Source organism: Heterocephalus glaber, unplaced genomic scaffold, assembly GCF_053883595.1.
Source record: "Heterocephalus glaber isolate CG9 unplaced genomic scaffold, H.glaber_assembly_v1.0 deba00000621, whole genome shotgun sequence".
Classification (NCBI taxonomy): Eukaryota; Metazoa; Chordata; class Mammalia; order Rodentia; family Bathyergidae; genus Heterocephalus; species Heterocephalus glaber.
This window is the reverse complement of record NW_028258153.1, coordinates 26230890-26250631: the sequence shown is the minus strand read 5'-3', so window position 1 is coordinate 26250631 and position 19742 is coordinate 26230890. Positions and strand designations below refer to the sequence as shown.

Here is a 19742-nt window from a genome sequence, read left to right as displayed (position 1 = left end):
GAGTACCTTATTTTGTGTGGTATCAGAAGGTGAACACAACCTTAAACTTCATTTGTAGGTGGGAAAGCTGTAGGAGGGAGTCACTGTGGAGGAGGAAATATTTTAATGGAAGTCAGAGGAGTGAGACCACTTGACTCTGCCACTTAAATAGAGTTGAGAAAATTACATGATCTCTCTGCAACTGGATAAATAACTCTGTAAACTAACTGAATTTGATTCAGCAACTTCTAAGATTTCTCCAGCTTCAAAGATGCCAAAATTATGTATCACTGCCTCCAGGATCATTAGGCCATATCCAGAACTGGATTCAGGTGTTTACTTAAGGGCTTCCTACACTGGAGTGGTTAAGAGTTGGTCACACATAATTTTGAATGCCAGTTCTGCTGATAAACCGTGCAATGGTAAGAGATCACTTATCCTTTCAAGTCTCAATTTGCTTATCTATAAAGTGGAAATGAAAAATTACAGTTATCTAGTAGTTATTTTGAAGTTTAACTGGATAATTCATTGAAAGGACTTTGCTCAGGCATAGTGCCTAAAAAGCAATCAAGAATGTCATCTTTTTATTATTGTAAACTCTTTGAGAACAGCCATTTTACATTATTTTTAGTCCATTTATTTGTATTTCAATTGCTTAGTCTTGTGTTTTACATGTAACAGTGCTCATTAAATGTGCTAGTAATGTATTATTTAAAAAAGCATGATTGTAATACAAATGTGAAATGAATACAAATTAAAATTTTTCTTGGATCATAAATGAGGGAACAAGGAGGATGTTAAAGATGATTTTTTTCAGAGAAAAGTAGAAGAAAAAGACTTATGTAGCTTTTATCAGAGTATTTTTTTTAAATTTTTATTTTATTGGTACATTTTAGGTATACAATATAATGACATTCATCATTGGAAATTTGCACCTTTACATAATCCGTCTTGGTTCTTATTTTCCCCCCCTTCCCCTGCCCTCCTTCCCTATTTACAAAGACTTTGTTTCCATTTTTCCATTTTCTCATATCAATTTCATTCCTTTCTTTCCTTTCTCCTACTCCTCCCACTTCCCCTTTACCCTTTGCCCCTTTTCTTCCTATTTTGCATTATCTATTATATCTTTCAGTCCTTATTTACACTTTCAGTTTCTCACACTAGAGAAACTATTCATATTTACATGTGTGTCCTATTTATTTCACTTAAGAGTATTGCTTCAATGTGCATCCATTTAGCAATAAATGTCTCTAATTTCTCATTTTTTATGACTGAGTAATACTCCATTTTATAAAAAAAACCCCACATTTTCTTTATCCAGTCTCCAGTTGATGGGCATTTGGGCTGTTTCCATGATTTAGCTATTACAAATTGTGCTTCCATGAACATGGGTGCACATATATCACTGTGGTATGATTCTTTTAATTCTTTGGGGAAGATACCCAGCAAGGGAATAACTGAGTCAAGTGGAACTTCCAGTCCTAGTTCTTTGAGGTATCTCCATACTGATTTCCACAGTGGTTGCACCAGTCTACACTCCCACCAGCAGTGAAGCAGTGTTCCTCTTTCCCCACAGCCCCACTAGCATTTGTTATTGGTTGATTTCTTGATAGCAGCCATTCTTTCTGTAATGAGGTGTAATTTCAGCATTGTTTTCATTTGCATCTCTCAATTGACCAATGATGTTGAACATATTTTCATATGTTTATTTGCTATTTGTACTTCTTTGTCTGAGAAATGTCTGTTCATTTCAGATGCCCATTTTTGGATTGGGTCTTTAAATTTGGAAGGTCAGATTTTAAAAATTTCTTTATAGATTCGAAATAGTAACCTTTGTCTAAGGGACAGCTGGTGAAAACTTTTTCCCACATTGTGGGTTGTCTCTTCACACCATTGGTGGTGTCTCTTGCTGTGCAGAAGTTTTTAGTAAGAAGAGATCCCACTTGTTGATTGTTTGTGCTAGTCCATGGGCAATTAAGGTTTTGTTCATAAAATGTTTTCCTACACCAATGTCTTCAAGAAGAAGACAAGAGTTCTTCCTAAACTCTCTTCCAGCAGGTTTAGTGTTTCTGTTTTAATATTTAGATCTTTAATCCATTTTGATTTTAGTTTAGTGCATGGTGAGAGACATAGGTCTAATTTTAATCTTTGGCAAGGTGAAACCCAATTTTTCCAGCAGCATTTATTAAAGAGACTATCTTTCCTCCAGTGAGGGTGTTTGCCTCCTTTGTCAAAGATGAGGTGGCTGAGTGTCTCTGGAGTTGTTTTGGCATCTTCTAATCTGTTCTACTGGTCCTCAGGTCTGTTTCTTTGCCAGTACCATGCTGGTTTTTTTTTTATCACAGTAGCTTTGTAGTATAGTTTCAAGTTCGGGTTGAAATACACCCTGCCATGTCTCTGTTACCTAGAATTGCTTTTGCTATTCTGGGTCTCTTCTTGTTCCAAATACATTTTTGGATTGTTTTCTCAACATCTGTGAAGTATGCTGATGGGATTGCAATTGGGATTGCACTGAATCTTTATAGCAGTTTTGGAAGTATGGCCATTTTCACTATATTAATCCTTCCTATCCGGGAGCAGGGGATGTCTTTCCATTTTCTGATATCATCTTCAATCTCTCTTTTCAGTGTGCCATAGTTTTTGGAAAAGAGGTCTTTGATTACTTTCCTTAAATTGATTCCTAGGTATTTCAGTTTTTTGGATGCTATTGTGAAAGGAATTGTTTGTCTTATTTCTCTCAGTGAGTCTGTTGTTCGTGTACAGAAAAGCTATTGATTTTTGTGTGTTGATCTTGTATCCAGCTACTCTACTGAATCTGTCAATTCAGTCTAGAAGTCTTTTGGCGGAGCTTTGGGGTCTTCTATGTAAAGTATCATATTGTCAGCAAATAATGACAGTTTAACATCTTCCTTTTCTATCTTTATTCCTTTTACTTCTTTCTCTTTTCTAATTGCTGTGGCTAATGTTTCCAGAACAATATTGAACAGGAGTAGTGATAGTGGGCATTCTTGTCTTGCTCCTGATTTTAGTGTGAAGGATTTTAGTTTTTGACCATTTAGTATGATATTGGCTGTTGGTTTTTCATAGATGGCTTTTATCTGATTGAGGTAGAGATTATCTATTCCAATTTTTTGTAGGGTTTTCATCATAAATGCATGTTGGATTTTGTCAAATGCTTTTTCTGCATCTATTGAGATGATCACATGGTTTTTGTCCTTGGTTTTATTGATATAGTGTATTACATTGATTGATTTGCATATATTGAACCATCCCTGCATGCCAAAGATGAATCCCACTTGATCAGAGTGTATGATCTTCTTGATGATCTTTTGCAGTCTATTTTCCAGTATCTTATTGAGGATTTTTTGCATCTTTGTTCATTAGTGATATTGGCCTATAGTTCTCTTTTTCAGTTGGGTCTTTCTCTGCTTTGGGGATCAAGGTGATGCTTGCTTCCAGGAATGAATTCAGGAGTATTGCTTCCCTTTCAATATCATTGAAGAGTTTAAACAGTAGTAGCAGTAGTTCCTCTCTAAATGTCTTGTAGAATTTGGCAGTGAAGCCATCAGGACCCAGGCTTTTCTTAGTTGATAAGATTTTGATTATGTTTTCAATTTCATTGATTGATATTGGGTTATTTAGATTTTTTAGGTCTTCTTCATTCAACTTTGGTAATTCATAGATGTCTACAAATCTGTCCATTTCTTCCATGTTTTCCCTCTTTTTGGTGTATAGTTTCTCGAATGAGGTATTGATGATCCTCTGGACTTCTCCTGGGCCCATTGTAATTTCATCTTTTCATTCCTAATTGCATGGATTTGGGCTTTTTCTTTCTTTTTTTCTGATAAGGTTGGCTAAGGGTTTGCCAATTTTGTTCATTCTTTTGAAGAACCAACTCTTGGCTTCATTGATTTTTTGTATCATTCTCTTAGTCTCCATTGCATTGATTTCTCCTCTGATTTTTATAATTTCCTCCCTTGTATGAGCTTTGGGTTTGTCCTGCCCTTCTCTTTCTAGAAGCTTGAGGTTCAGCATCAGGTTGTTTAATTGGGCTTGCTCTGTTTTCCTAATGTGTGTATTCACTGCTATGAATTTCCCTCATAAGATTGCTTTCATTGTGTCCCATAGATTCCAATATGTTGCATTGTCTTTGTTCTTTAATTGAAGGAACTGTCTGATTTATTCTTTAATTTCCTCTGTAACCCACTGGTTATTCAGAAGTGTTCTGTTCAATTTCCATGTGTTTATGAAATTTTTGCAGTTTCTTTAGCTATTGATCTCCAATTTCATTGCACTATGGTCTAATAACATACAGGGGATAACTTCACTTCCTTTGTACTTTCTTAAACATGTTCTATGAGAGAGTATGTGGTATTTCCCCATCAATTTTGAAAGATAGTTTTGCAGGTTACATCACTTGATCTTAGCCAAAAGGCCGAGAAGCAGTTTTGCAGGGTACATCAATCTGGGTTGGAAGCTGTTTTCCTTTAGGGCTTGCAATACTTCACTCCAAGCTCTTCTTGCCTTGAGGGTTTGCATTGAGAAGTCTGCTGTGATTCTGATGGACTTTCCTTTGTATGTGATTTGTTTCTTTTCTCTAACTGCTTGTAGAACTTTGTTCTTCTGTTGGGTTTCTGGAATCTTAACAATTATATGCCTATGTGTAGATTTTTTTTTGATCAAGGCTAGTTGGAGTCCTATATGCCTCACTTGTCTGTATGTCAAGTTCTTTTCCTCTGCTTGGGAAGTTTTCTGCCATCACTTCTGTGAACAGTTTTTTTATGTCATCTGCACTCTTTCCTGTTTCTTCATTGACTCCAATCAGTCTTATGTTATTCTTCTTTGCATTGTCTAGCAGCTGCTGGATTGATTTTTTCATGGTCCCTTACAATTTTAAAGCAATTTTTCTTTTCCTGGTCACTAATTGCAATCTAATTTTCTATATCTGAAATTCTGTCCTCACATTGCCTCATTCTCTTGCATAGATTCTCAATGGAGTTTTTAATCTCCTGGAAATCAGTTTGCATGTGTTTTATGGATTCCATTTGTTTCCTATGTTGAGATTCCATCATGTTCCTCAGCTCCTCTATTTTTTTTTATATGTGTCCCCTCTAGATTTATTAATCATGTCTTGCACTATGGGCACCATCTCTGCTGTTATGTGCAAAATTATTTCTGATTTCATTTTTTCCAGATCCTCTTTTGTTGCTAGTTCAGGGAGTCCAGGTGGTTGAGTATCAGATTGTTCCATCTCGTTTGCCTTTGGTGTTGCTGTAGGTGATCTGGAAGTCTGGTTCTGAGGCTTGTTTGCGTGTCTTCTCATTTTGACAAGCGTGGGTGGGTTGGGGTGCTTGCAGCTCACCTTCTCTGTGCTGGGAGCAGTGGTAGTTTGGCCTGGAAGCCTCCTACTCTGCTCTGGGAGCTGTGGCACATTGACCTGGAATCCTCCTCTGCGGTGGAAGCTGTAGCACATTTACCTGGAAGCCTCCTCTGTGCTGAGGGTAGTGGTAGGTTGGCCTGGAGGCCTCCTACTCTGCACCAGGAGCTGTGGCACGTTGATCTGGAAGCCTCCACTGCACTGGGAGCTCAAGCACTTCCACCTGGAAGCCTCCTCTCATCAGAGTACTTTTATAAACATGAGACAAAATTGGTTAATGTCCAATAGAGGATTAAAATTATAACTTTTAATGTAATCTGTTTTCTATTGGTATGTGTTTGTGATATACAGCATACATATAAACATCAAATTTTGATCCTTTTTACTTCTTCCACTTTCCTATCTTTCCATTTTTAGATGTCTCCTTCAATCTCTTCTTTTCAGAGTAATCTCCCTCTTATGTCCCTTCATCCCCAGATCTCTTTTCATCTTCACAATCTATCTTCCTGTGTCTTATCATCTGTCTTTTTTTCTTATTTTAAAAATTATTTATACTTTAGGTTTCTCCTATAAGAGAAACCATGCAATATTTAATATTCTGTGTCTGATTTATTTCACTTAGCATTATAGTCTCAAGATGTATCCATTGTCCTTATCCTTCTTTATGGCTTACCAGTACTTCATCATGTATATATAGCACATTTTCTCAATCAATAAATGTGTTGATGGGTATATAAACCACTTCCAAGATTTAGCTATTGTGAATTGTGCTGCTATAATCATAGGTTTGCATATATCACTGTAATAAGATGTTTTTAATTCTTTCAGGAAAATACCTGGAAGAGGAAGAGGTATAGCTGGGTTGAATCGAACTTCTATTTTGAGTTTTTTGAAGAATCTCCATAATGATTTCCATAGTTTTTTACTTGTTCACATTCCAATCAACAATGTATCAGGGTTCCCTTTTCCCCCAAATCTTGCCAGCATTTGTTGCTCTTTGAGTTCTTGCTGATAGCCATTCTTTATGGAGTAAGATGGGATCTCAGTAACAATATTTGATTGTCCCTATCCAGGAACAGAGGATATATTTCCACTTTTTTAGAGGTCTTCTTCATTCTCTTTTTTTCAGAGTAATCTTTTCTTCTTGACATTTGCATTTCTACTATTAACCTATAATTATAAAATTCTTAGGTAGGCCTATGAAACACTATACTTGGAAGACATGGTAAAAATATGCTATTTCTAGGTTTTGAGTAATTTTTCTATATAGTTACAATAAGACTGTGCCCAAAGTATTATTTATCTTAGAAAAAAATTAAATGGGATATCTGACTCTACCATGTAAGTATGTATTTTCTGCCTAAATGTATCATAGATACTAGATACATCCATAATTATGTTCTTATAATGTTGCGTTAAAAAGAATATAGGCATACTCAGAAAATCACTACTAATTTCCAAGATGGTACAATCGAGGCTTATGGGCCATGGACCATGTTAACAGGACTTTATTTTATATACATTTCAGTTTGATCTGTAAATAAACCCAGAAGTAGGTATTATTATCCCATTTGAAAATCAGGCAAAAAAGTCTTAGTGATTTAAAATAATTTAATCAAGTTTATGCAACCCATATGAGCCAGAATTAAAATTCAGGTTAATTCTGAGTCTTTTATTCTCTCCCGTCCCTTATTATATTGCCTCCTTAAATCTTAAATTCTCCTAAACTTTAAGGTATATTTCTAACTAAACATGCAGATAAATGGGTCTAGTTTTGCTTATAGGATCAAGCATGCACAACATGGTCTTTTTCCCAATAAGAAACTTGCCATTTTGAAAGTGCCTGTGAGAGTTCCCCTTTCAGTCTTCTACCTATTGGATTAATATGTATGCTTTAAAGAAAAATGAAATTTTTGTTTATCTCATTACAGTCTCTTCCTCTCAAGTTGCCTTCTTTGTAATTTTTCTTTCTTTCCCCTCTTCTGGTCCCTGATATTTCAATAGGTGGGCTGGATTCTTTCCATCCTGGATGAACTGCAGCTGAGCCCCCAGCCTCCTGTGGGGGTTCTTCCTCTGGGGACAGGGAATGACCTGGCTCGGACTCTCAACTGGGGAGGGGTAAGAACTCCTCCCAGAGGCTGGCCCTGCTATGGAGGAACAAACACTGTCCAGGTGTTGGATGTGCTCCTGAACAGCCCCATGGAAGCAGTCTGCTGCCATTGTCCAAGGAATAAGTTAGAAATGGGAATCAAAGGGCCCAGGAACCTTAATTTTATTGGGTTGCTTTTTCAGTAAAAACACTGGGAGACGGAGAAAGCCTTGTATAAGAAAATCATGTGGTTAGTGCACAGAGCTGGGACTTCAAGGCATCAACCACCAGAAAACAGTGGATGGGTTGGTTCCAAGACTTCATGTAAAATAATCTTACAAGTGTGAATTCATCCTGATCTCCATCTCTGGGCAGAATAGCCCATCTGGTTTAGATTTCCAACTGAAAATTATGACATTTTTTGAGATGTTGGGCTTTTCTGATCAGTGTTATCATAGTTTTGGCTATTCAGGTATCTGACTGTCCTTCCCACTGTGGCACCAACTGCAGGCAAGCGTGGGAGATGCACCTCGCCTGTAACTAGCCATTCACTTACTCATTTTATAGGACTAAGATGGTAAGAATGTACGAGACACTAACATATACAGAATTATCCCCTTTCTATCTGCTAAGGATAGAACATTGCCTGGGCTGGGATCTCTCTCATGAAACTTTTCTTCAGATATCTAGTAGGTATTAATCTGGCCTTTGGATGAATTCACCTTTCACAGGTTTTTGATTTGTTTTGTATTAGGAAGGCAGAATATAAACTAATATATGTATGTGAAATAACTAAGGTATTATCAGTGCTAATTTCTCACCTCCAGATCAACAGCTGGACAGACCTTAATAATCATGCTGCCAGTAGTGGATCCTCAAGGAATAAGTAGCTCTCTAACAGGGCTGGTCCTCAGTCTGACCTGGCTCAGGTCATGGAGGGATGGTGTCCTAAGATAAGGTTAGGGAAGAGTGAGTGAGATGGAATGTTAATAGGAGAAAGCTGCTGATCCGATCCTGCCTCACTTGATTTTCCATTTTCCACATACATGTGTTCCATTTATCACTCAAATTCCTCCAGTGAGAGGTATGAGGAGTCCCATTTTTTACTGCAATAAAAATAGCCATCCAGCATGACCTGCAATGCTTATTGGTAGTTATTGGTTCTTTCCAGTGCTGGCAAAAATTATCCCTCAGCTCAAACCACCCAGAGCTAGTGTTTTGAATATGTGACTCAAGAAAAGCAATTCATCCCCTCTAGCCTTTCTAATTACAAAATAAGCAGAATTAATCACAGAAAGGCTCTTCTACCATTGGTTACTCTTTGTACTCCTGACAGCAATGGGTATGTTTTCTGATTTTGTTGCCAGGGCTACACTGATGAACCTGTTTCTAAGATTCTATGCCAAGTAGAAGATGGGACAATTGTACAACTTGATCGCTGGAATCTCCATGTGGAAAGAAACCCAGATTTGCCTCCGGAAGAACTTGAAGATGGCGTATGTAAGGTTAGAAAGGTCTTTCTTCCTAAGGATAGAGCTCTGAAGCATCTTCCTGAGCCCCAGGAAATGCATGTCTGCTTCTAGAGTTGCTCGCTGGTTCCTCCCCAAAAGATAATGAGAAAGCTCTTTGAGTTCATGCCTCCCATCCTTAGAATGTGAGATAATAACACCACTTATTGATCCTGCCCCATAGATTTTTACAGACTCAGATTTTGTACTTAGCTCTAGCACTCAAAGAGCTGTTCTCTGTCTTCAGCTTCCACATTAGAAAGGTATGTATCCATTTAAAAAATTTTTTCAAGTTAATTGTAAGGAACCTATGAGAAAATGCAAAATATATGTGCTCAGAAGATTTGGATACATGATCATCCAGCAGAAAGATGCTGAGATTTCTGGGCTGTTATCAAATACTGTTTAAGCACACGAGGCTTTATCCAAGTCAGTTTCATTACCTGGTTCAGAGTCTAAGATGTCTAAATAAATGTTTTCTTTAGTATTTCCTTCTAGTGACTGAGCTTTTATTTCACCCCACCCGACTCCACCCCAAATCAAACCAAACCAAACCAAAAGTCATATTGTAAATGCACATTTGATTCTAAGTTCTGGCCTCAATTTCTGATAAATTTAATAGGGTGCTGAGTACATTTTCTTCATATTATGGTTTACTTTTCTTCTATGATGTTTTCAGACATTTGTATGTATAAAAATCTACAGATATGCTTGTTAGAATGCAGATTTAAAGCTCACTCTCCAGACTTTCTCATTAAGTAAATGCAAGAATAAGGCCCAGGTGTCTGTATGTTGAGCAACGTCTTTGCTATGTTGAACCATGCCATTGATTGTGACCAAAATTTCATGGAGGATGAGGCAGGAAAATTACAAGTTTTGAGCTCAGTTCAGCCTGGGCAACTAGCAAAACCCTGTCAAAATTAAAAACAAATTTAAAAGGCAGTGGAGATGTAGCTTAGGATGAAGGTCTGTATCAATCTTCACTACCTCAAAAAAGAGTATGTTCCAGCCTAAAAATTGATTGAACTCCATGTTATTTTAGACCAAACCAAGGCCTGTTTATTCCTGACCAATTGTATAGAAGCTCAAGTTTCTTGGCCAAGCCATTTGTTTTTATCTTGTCTTTGTTGTTTTTCACTTAAATTGTGATCCTGAAATGAATAGTTTTCAGTAAGTATCCCAATTGTCCAGTTGAAGTTGAATTCTTAATGTAACAATACTGTTTAACAACAAAGGATGAGATACTTTTAGTTAATGTGTTTGGTTGAACTTGTAGAAATTGGATAGAAAACAGCTGAAGTAGAAAAAAAGAGTACCACATGGAAATTTTAGGGTCCTTTTCTTACTAAACTTGGTTTGGCCTATAATAGAAATCCTTATTTAATTCTCTTCTCAACAGCTTAAGAAATAGAAATACTTCTTAATGCAGCCAGGGGCTATCAATCCAGATAATTAAAGGGCTTTGGAAATGGTTTTTTGGGGAGATGTGTAGGCAATTTTACATTTCCCTGTAAAATACGAATAACATGAAAACAGTCTAAATTGCGGTATTATTTAAGAGATGGTGACCAGATGTTTTCCTTAGCTATCAGTGGATGCTAAGACATGGGTTAGAATTGTAGCCAGAAGAACGTAAATGGTAGACAAAGAAAACATGCCTGTAGTTTTGGCAGAATCACCCACTGTCTTTACTAAGGACTGGTATTTTAATGCAGGAACTGGAGATCTTCAACTATGAAGCCAGGAGAGTCAGATGTGATTTTGGCATAGTTCTATATGTTTAGTTTCTCTCCCTTTCTCCCCAGTTGGCTGAAACCCTTTCAAAGGGCTGATTTAACCTCTGAATCGTTACAGGCTGGGACAGAGGGGCTTCCATACAGGGCCTCTCCTCACTTCTATTAGAGATCAAGGCAAGCCAGTTTCTTTCCTTCTGCATGATCTTTCTGTTGCTCTTGTTCTTATTTCATTTTTCTCTTAATGAGACAACGTTCTCCCTCTAGTCAAGCAAAATCTTATCAATCAAGGACATGTGAAACTCTGATAAACTTACTTTTGAAATTGTGAAAGTTCAAACTCTTCTGATAGAGGTGCAGTTAGTTTGGGACATAAACTTGGTACTTTTTTGTAAACATTACCATTCTTTATTTGATGTTTGTCTTCTACTCTGAGTTGCAGAAGGAGAAGTGAGGAAACCACCCATTCCCTCCTCGAATTTCCACATACTTTTCTAATTGTTGTGACATAGAACTGAAGCTTTAGAATCATGTCCATTTTGCAAGTTTAATGGGGGACTTGAGGCTGTCTAGTTCTGTCCCTTACTATCTTATAGCAGGAACAGCCATGGATCCAATTAACTACGAAAAAGATAGTTTAAGCTTCTGTGTGTATCTTTGTGGCTATTTGCAGATTTTATGGTAGTATCAAAGATATAGTTTTGACAAATGGGAATCTGAATACTACTGATGTGTGTGTATATATATATATGTATGTATATATATATATATAATTTTCTTTTCTATCTAAATCATCATTAGCTTCATGGTTCTCACTGCCTTATTTCTTTTCTGAATTTCATCAAAAACTTCATTTAAAAAATAGATGATATCTAGTGTGAGAAACTGAAAGTTAAATAAGGACTAAAAGGTATAATAGATAATGTGAAACAGGAAGACAGGGGGCAAAGGGGAAGGGGAAGTGGGAGGAGTAGGGGAAAGGAAAGAAGGGAATGAAATTAATATGAGAAAATGAAAAAATGGAAACGAAGTCTTTTTAGGTCAGGAGAGGTGGAGTGGTTGAAGGGAGGACAGGGGAATGGAGAAAAAATAAGAACCAAGATGGATTATGTAAAGGTGCAAATTTCCAATGATGAATGTCATTATATTGTATACCTAAAATATACCAATATAATTAATTTTTAAAATAGATAAGTAACAAATTAAAAATTATTTATTTTGAGTTATAATATTCATTTGTTAAACAAAGTCTTGAACAAAGTATATCCACTTTGGTCAATTAGACATGATTCTTACAATTGAATTTGTTAAGTTCATTTAGTGAATCATTCTCATCACTATTACAAATATACACTCCTCAGCATAACAAGTTTCTATTATTACAGCATGTACAAGAGTGGTTATTTATTAATTTATATCTATAGACCTTATTTCCTATACTCTTCATAATTCTTGCAATAATTACTTGATCTGAGCTTTTGCTGATGAATTAATTCAAGAAACATGTTCCTTCTGCTTACAAACCCTTCTGCTCTGAGCTGTGACTGACCTGTCTCTGGCACCGCCCCAGAGATAGGTAGCTGGCATCAGCTTTTATTTTTCTCTTCCTACCTTGCTACACACAGCTTTACCTTTGCCTCTGTTTATCATTGCAGCTCCCTCTGAATGTTTTCAATAATTACTTCAGCCTTGGATTCGATGCTCATGTCACACTGGAGTTCCATGAATCCAGAGGTGAGGACACCGTCCCATTTCCATCTCCCAGGGAGGCAGTTTCCAGCAGGTGTTTTGCATGTTCCCTTTCGTTTGCATATTGCTTGTGTGTTTGTGGTGTGCCTCAGTCTTGTTCCATGTTACCTTCGTCATGACCCTAGGAGCTGGGCCAGATGGAAACTGACTACAGATGGGGCCCTGAGACCTAGTTCTTCAGGATCTCCAGATAGGGAAGGACAGGGTCAGAGGTATATTCCAGGTCTCAGAACTGTTACTTTTCTAGTTTGACTGGAAATTTTTGGAGTGAACCAGTAAGATAAAGAACCTCTTTCACTAGAGTCATTAGGATACTCAATTGCTTCACAAGCCACCAATGGTTAAAATTCAATGCTTCATAACCAGAGCCATGCATACATGGTGGCAAGAGCAGAGAAGAAATCAGCTTGTTAGAATAACAGAGGGCTATGGATAGTTTAAAATGAAAGAAAAGGGTATGATGATGATTGAATTAGATAGAAAAGTACTGGGAACCCCACCAGAATAGTCAGAGGTGTGAATGGTAATTTAGAAAGAAATGGGGACCGGACTGAATGAAGCAAAACAATTTGGTAAGAGAAATCAGATGAAATAATAAGTTGTAAAATATTTTCTTCAAATTTTCTTATGTCATTCAGAACTGAGAAAATGTAGGATTTTGATTTTGGCTTGGTAGCCTCCATCAATCTGTTTCTTGATTTACCTCAGTCTCTCCTTCTCTTACACCCTTCCTGTTAGTATCACTATACCACATATCTGTTTATTCCTGTTATCTATAGCTGTTTCGGTACCTACTTCCTTGTGAATGTATTTATATGTAATCAAAATAATGCTAGGATGTAGGTTATTAAGAAACATGGGCAATGAAAATCATAAGTGAGGAGGCACCTTATTCTTTTTGTACAGGTTCAGAAAAGCTCAAGTTGTTTTAAAATATAGAATTTGAAAAAGTGTCAGATTCTGGTAATACGACAGAAAAAATTGTGATGTGGCTCTTATGTACTAGCAGTCCCCAGAGGAACTGTAGGAGTTATACTGTTAGATTACAAAATGTAACTGAAGTACAAATGTATGAAGGACTTTCCTGAATTCAGCAATTCTGGTAGACTTTGGCCTTCTGAGTTTTAGTGAAGATTTGAAATGACAGTCTCTGTGGAGGTCCAGTTTCTGCCAAACACAACCATAGTTTGGTCTTCCTCTCTGATTAGTGGGAAAACCACAGAATGGATGGTTAATAAAAGACTGGCAAATATCCCAAATCAGAAACACCATGCCCATTCCACATGCCTGTCATAGACAAATCTTAGAGATCATAGTCAAAGAGACCTACATTAATGCCAATATTTATGACCCTTTGTTCTTCCTATAGGTAGTTAGGGGAGTAAATGGGTGATTCTCTTTTCTTTTCTTACCTCTTCCTGACTCCCCTTCCCCAGACATTATTTAAGAGACTCTGAATTTTCTGACCTTCTTAATACAATCTCCAGGTTCCTTAATACTGTGCAGTAGCACAATTACCACTACTACATGAGTTTTCCAAAGTAGGCATCCTGGCATGAAAATTAGCCTAAATGAGTAAGTGGCCCACGATGAGCTCATCCAATAATTATTCTGAAAGTTATCCGGATGATATGCTTCCTTGTATGTGATAGAATTTCATCAGAGTGACGGAAAGCAAGGAGAGACACCAAGGTGGGCCAGGTTTGGAAGGGAATTCTTTTGGGGAAAGTGATCTTTTTCCTTTTCTTTTAAGCTATGATATTACTTAATTTTAGAGTAGAATATGCCACTATTGTTGTGTATGTTTATATATGTACACAGTTTTATGTGAGTGTGATTATAAAATAATTGATTTAAGTATATCAAGTATTAATCTCTGAATAGTTTAATGCTGAGTCTTCATGTGTTTTAATGTGATATGACATACAATTGAAAACATTTTTCCTGTGTGTAAGCCAAAGCCTTTGAAGAAAACCAGCCATAAGTATCTGCTAAGGGAGAATTTTGTTAGTTGAGAGTAATTAGCTTCATTCGTGAAGGAGAGCTAGAGATCATGAAAAAAATATCCATAGTTATTTGAACTAAATTTTGTTGATACTACTGGGCTGTACACATCTCAGTATCTATTTGTCTATTCTTTTTATATTAAATAAAAATAATTATTTCTACATGAAAAGTATTAATCAAGCTATTTTTAAAAACTGATTTCTGTTCATTTAGATTTTCCCCATGTTTTTCTCTGGTCAGCCAAGAAATCTTAAGCTAAGTTGGAGAAGAAAAGCAAAAATAAGTAAGACCATATTTCCAATAGAGGTGGGGCAGGCTAATTTTTGTTGGTAGATAGTGACTGTGCTGAAACCAAGATCACTCATAGTTGAGGCTTCAAACTTTCTCTCTCACAGTCATTTGCAATTTGAGGCTTCTTAACAAGGCTTGTATAATTTGCTATCAGATACCTAGAGGGTGAGTCAAAGTCTCATGATAGCCATTGTGAAAATATGAGCTTGGATAGAGTTAGATGTTAGTCAAAAAATTCAGTATTTGAAATTATGCCAATCTATGTACAAGTAATGGACAATAAGCATAAATCTTATGAAGGCAAAATTTTAAAAAAACTATCTGTAGAAGGAATTTTTGGCATAGATGGGAAAATACCCATCATATAGACAGCTCCTTGCCTAACAACTTATATTGTATTTCTTAAGAAAGATCAATTAAAGTGGCATTTATTTCAAAAGAGCTTATTAGTGCCATTACTGTGCAAATGCTTTTAAAACTACCAGTAGAAAATCAAGCAGGAGGTAAGGACGATTGTAGCAATTTGTTTGATATATCATATATAAAGAAGACAAACATTTTACAATTTGGGTTTCTTTTATATTTGATGAGAAAGGGAGAATATTTCACTTGGTTGGAAACAGAAATGCTTATGTTTCTCAAAATGGTGAAACATCTGTGATTGAATTGTTATCCTTATGTATGAGAAAGTACAATAATTTGAAACAGAATTTGGAAATGTAGTCAGATTGGTCATCTAATTGTCACATGGAATAGTGCCCAGTACTTTCAGTATTTTTACATTATCACAGGGCTTGAGGGAGTATAATGAAAATATTCCAGTCTATTAACATTTAGTCCTGTTAACAATGATTATGGTTATCAGTGACAACGTTAGGTCTCACTTTGCCAGTGCTATGAATGAGATTGTCACTTTTTGGACATGGATATTAAACACATCAAATTTTTAAGTCGAAGATCGAATGCCTCTATTTTACTGACCCATTGAAATTATTATTCAGAGCCCTTGAACCTTATGCTACAAGGTCAAGGAAATATAATCATGGCTCCAGAGGAGGCAATAATATTTAAATTTGATTTAGTATTTACTATTTTCACTGAATATACAAAGACATGCAGATCAGCACATTTCAAATGATTATAAATGTTTCATGACTCATGTCATAGAAAACTGACAGATTTAGTTAAAAAGTTATTTGCAGTGGTTTGCGAAATTTCATCCTTGCCATCACTGTGACAGCCATACTACAAGTCTCTTGTCTGGGCACTGAAGCTTAAGCAGGTTGCTTAAGTGAGGAATTCTCACTGTGTGTGGTTCTCTGCAACCTTCTTTTCACCTTGAATTTCTGTGTGTCACCTACTCGTCATGCAAGATTTAGGTGTGGCTCCCTGTAGAACACTGTTCTGATCATTTTAGCACTTCATCTTCTATAGCTATCTTTCATACCGTATGTACAAGGATGTTTCACTTTTCACTTTCAAACCTGTCTCCCTCACTGTTAAGTCCATGATGGCCAAAGATTGTCTTATTTATTTTTACATTACAAGCTCCCAGCCCAAGGGCTGTGTCCGTAAGTGTCTGATGCAATAGTGGAAGTTTAATTGCAGAGTAGACTTACTGATCAAAGATAAACAGCAGCAGGAGGTGATGTACAGTGAAGGCAAGATTAATTGCATAGCAGTAAATGATCGGAGTTAAGCAGGACTGGTGGCAGTGAAAGAGCCTGGGGGAAATATCCCAACAGTATAGGGGTAACATGGCAGGGAGATAAAGGGAGGAGTTTGGTAGGGACAAGAAGTAAAATGAGTACGAAAATTTCTCATAGGAAAGAAAAGTACAGAGGGACAAATGAAGTTGTCAAAGGATGGGTTAGACGAGCACTTAATAAGCAATGAAAGATTTTGCTGTGGTTTTAGAAAATGATGATAGTGTTTGGAAAAACAATTTGTCCTAAATAGATGATGTTGGAAACAAGGAAAGATTGTTTTAATATATGCAATTTGAATTGAAGGTGACAATGTAAGCATATGCATAACTGAAGTCTTAAATTGAGTGAGTAGCCGATGGATGGAATATGGAAGATGTGTGAGATAAATGAGGTTCAAATTGCATATTGATTTTTATAAACATAGTGTTGCACTTGGATTTGCAAATGTCTCCTTAATATGCCTTAGGTAGAGTAAAGGGGATGTGTGATAGAGCTGTGCATCCTGACTTTATATGTATGTATTTGCATATTTTTAACAATTGCAAGTGTAAATACTCTAGTGTGAATTGTTAGTTAGGGGTCTTGCTTGTCAGCATATAGATGACAAATATGTGCATATAGGTGACAAGAATAATCAATTCTAAGAACTTGGGAGTACATACGATCATGCTGTATGTGATCATGTTGTCTGGGTTCACTGTCATATTTTCACTCACCTTTAGCCGGGAGGTAGTTTTACCTTTTAGTATCTCATCAAAAGCAGTTTGGGCTACAATTAGTTGAAGCTTGTCACAGGGCTCTATTCAGCAGTTTTTAACCAGTCCTTACACATTTTAAAGCAACCTTATACATTTTATATTTATGTAATAGAACCTAAGGTTATAAGCATTCATTTGTTATTATTAATAATTTTACATTGTGTATTTTCAGAATTAGAAATAAACATGCTGACTTTTCAGCTACTTCTCTATTTTGATATAATTTGGATTTTTGACTTAAAAAATGAAAAACATAGGATTGCTTATCTTTTGTTCCATTTACTGGGTTTTAAAAATATATATATAATATTGAATTTCCATGGGCAGCACTAAAGAGCAGCATTTGGACATGCTTCTGCATGTCCATGTTTTCTGCCTCCATCTATACATGTTATTCTAGGGAACAGTGTTTTGTTTTGTTTTGTTTTACCTGAGAGATTTCAGCCATAAATTTTGATCACTAGGCTTCACATGTTCATATACTGAGAATTTCCAGATGTTGACCTTAACTTATAATAATTGCATTGTAAATTAATAAAATACTAAATATTGAAGGAGATGAACTTATACATGATTCATGAATACTTTTTCTTGGCCTTGTATTATTTGAGCTTTTGAAAAACTTGATGATGGGTGGAGACCTATGGCAAGAGTGTAGCATGCTAATGATCCCCTGGATTCCATAGAAGTATTCTTTCCTAGGGGAATAACTGTAAAAGATGAGGTGTGCAGACTTGGTAGAGAAACATAAGGGAAATTGTGTTGATAGCTAAACAGTCTTTGAACACTTTTGCAATGCTCATTGTCTTTGAATATGCTTTTGGTGGCTTACACAGAAACTGTATGATTGTGATTTACATAGCTTGTACTTCCTGCTTTTTTTTAAGACATATTTGTTAGGAAAGCTATAAGATTTGCTCAAATAAAACTGTCTATAGGGACGTTTAACAAGGCCAATCAAGGGCAAAGAGGAATAAGAACTTAGTTTGACAGGAAGAGGGAATGAATAAGTCATTTTTCTTAGATCCTCCTAAGACCTAGAGGATGACAGCTGGGCTGAAATAAATATTTGAAAGGGACTTAAAGCTAAATCTGCAAGAGAATTCATAGGCAAAAGCAGAGTTTTAGGAATCCATTCTTTTTTTTTCTTTAGTACTGGGGATTACACCCAGGGCCTTCACATTGAGCCATATCCCTACCCCCATTTTTATTTTTTATTTTGAAATATGGTCTTTCTACGTAGCTAAATTGCTAAGCCTGGGCTTGCATTTGCAGTCCTTCTGCCTCAGCCTCCTAGAATGCAGAGATCACAGATGTGCACCATCATGCCTAGCTATGATCCCCATTCTTATGACCTGTATCATGCTATTGGGCTATAAATGAGGATGGGGTTAATATATTTAATCAATTGAATGGATTATACTGAGAGTTCCATTGTCATAGTAAGTGGATTACATCCGCAGCCAAGTCATTTAGCTGATTTAGATAATAAGATTTATGAAGTTTGAGCTAATGAGATTTAGATGAGATTTTTGGATTTTGAGTTGATGCTATAAGGAGATGAGACCTTTGGGGACCATGGACAGAGTGAATATATTTTCATATGGGGGTGACATGAATCACAGAGACCAGAGGATAGATAGCAGCAGGTAGAATTTTGGCCATAACAATTATCACGTCATTGTGCCTGTGGTTATGTTGCCTTATGTAATAAAGGTCTTTGTAGATGTAATTAAAGTTAACATATCAGCTGATTGTAAGACAGGAAGAGAATCCTGGACTATCTGGGAGGCCCAAGGTGAGCCCTTTAAAGCAGAAGTGGAAGGCAGAAGGGAAGTCATTGTCAGAGTGCTGGGAGTTGACATGCCTTTGCTGGGTGATGGAAGAATGCAGATGGCCTCACAAACTGATGAGGAACCCTAGCCAACAGCCAGCAAAGAGAGGGTACTTTACTTCTGCACCCTCAAGGGCACATGATCTGCCAACAACCTGGACAAGCTTGGAAGTGAGTCTTTCCTGGAGACTTTCATAAGGGTCCAGCAGTATGGTGCCACAATTTGGGCTTTGTTAAGACCCTAAGAAGAGGTCCCAGGAGAGATAGTTGAGTATGCTGCCCTAGAGGACTTAAAGAAAATGAATAAGTGTTGTTTTAAGTTAGCAAGTTTATAGTGATTTGTTATGGGAGGAATTAGAAACTAATGAAATTATTATTGGTTCCCAGTCAGATTGTCGGCAAAATGGTGGGATAGACAAACACAGCGTATGTGTGCATCTTGCCATCCATACTCTGCTTTTGTGGATGAGGAGAATGGGCCAGGAATAGGAATAAGAACAATAAATCTTGGCTACTTCCATCATCAAGTCTTGAGATATGTTGATGTGTTGAATATTTTTAGCTGTTTTTGAAAGTGGCTATTTGTGTTTACCTCATATCAACTAACAGTCACACTTCTTGAAGGAGTTCAAGCCTTTAAACTCTCTCACTGACTTCCCAAATTCTTTGTCCTTGCTCTTTCCCAGTGTAGTTGAGTTACACACTCTT

The 19742-nt window shown here is 36.6% G+C and overlaps 1 protein-coding gene across 19 annotated transcripts in view; it reads left to right on the top strand.

Annotated features, from left to right (window-relative positions):
- The window catches only part of Dgki (diacylglycerol kinase iota), a 460530-nt gene that overhangs the window by 279712 nt on the left and 161076 nt on the right, over positions 1 to 19742 (top strand). For all 19 annotated transcript variants that reach the window (XR_015449207.1, XR_015449206.1, XR_015449210.1 and 16 more), the window contains 3 exons: positions 7361 to 7474; positions 8813 to 8950; positions 12342 to 12420. Coding sequence is in view for 14 of the 19 variants with exons in the window: in XM_087206300.1 (XP_087062426.1) it covers positions 7361 to 7474; positions 8813 to 8950; positions 12342 to 12420 (331 nt within the window). In the remaining 5 variants the exon portion in view is untranslated. The remainder of the gene's footprint in view (positions 1 to 7360; positions 7475 to 8812; positions 8951 to 12341; positions 12421 to 19742) is intronic.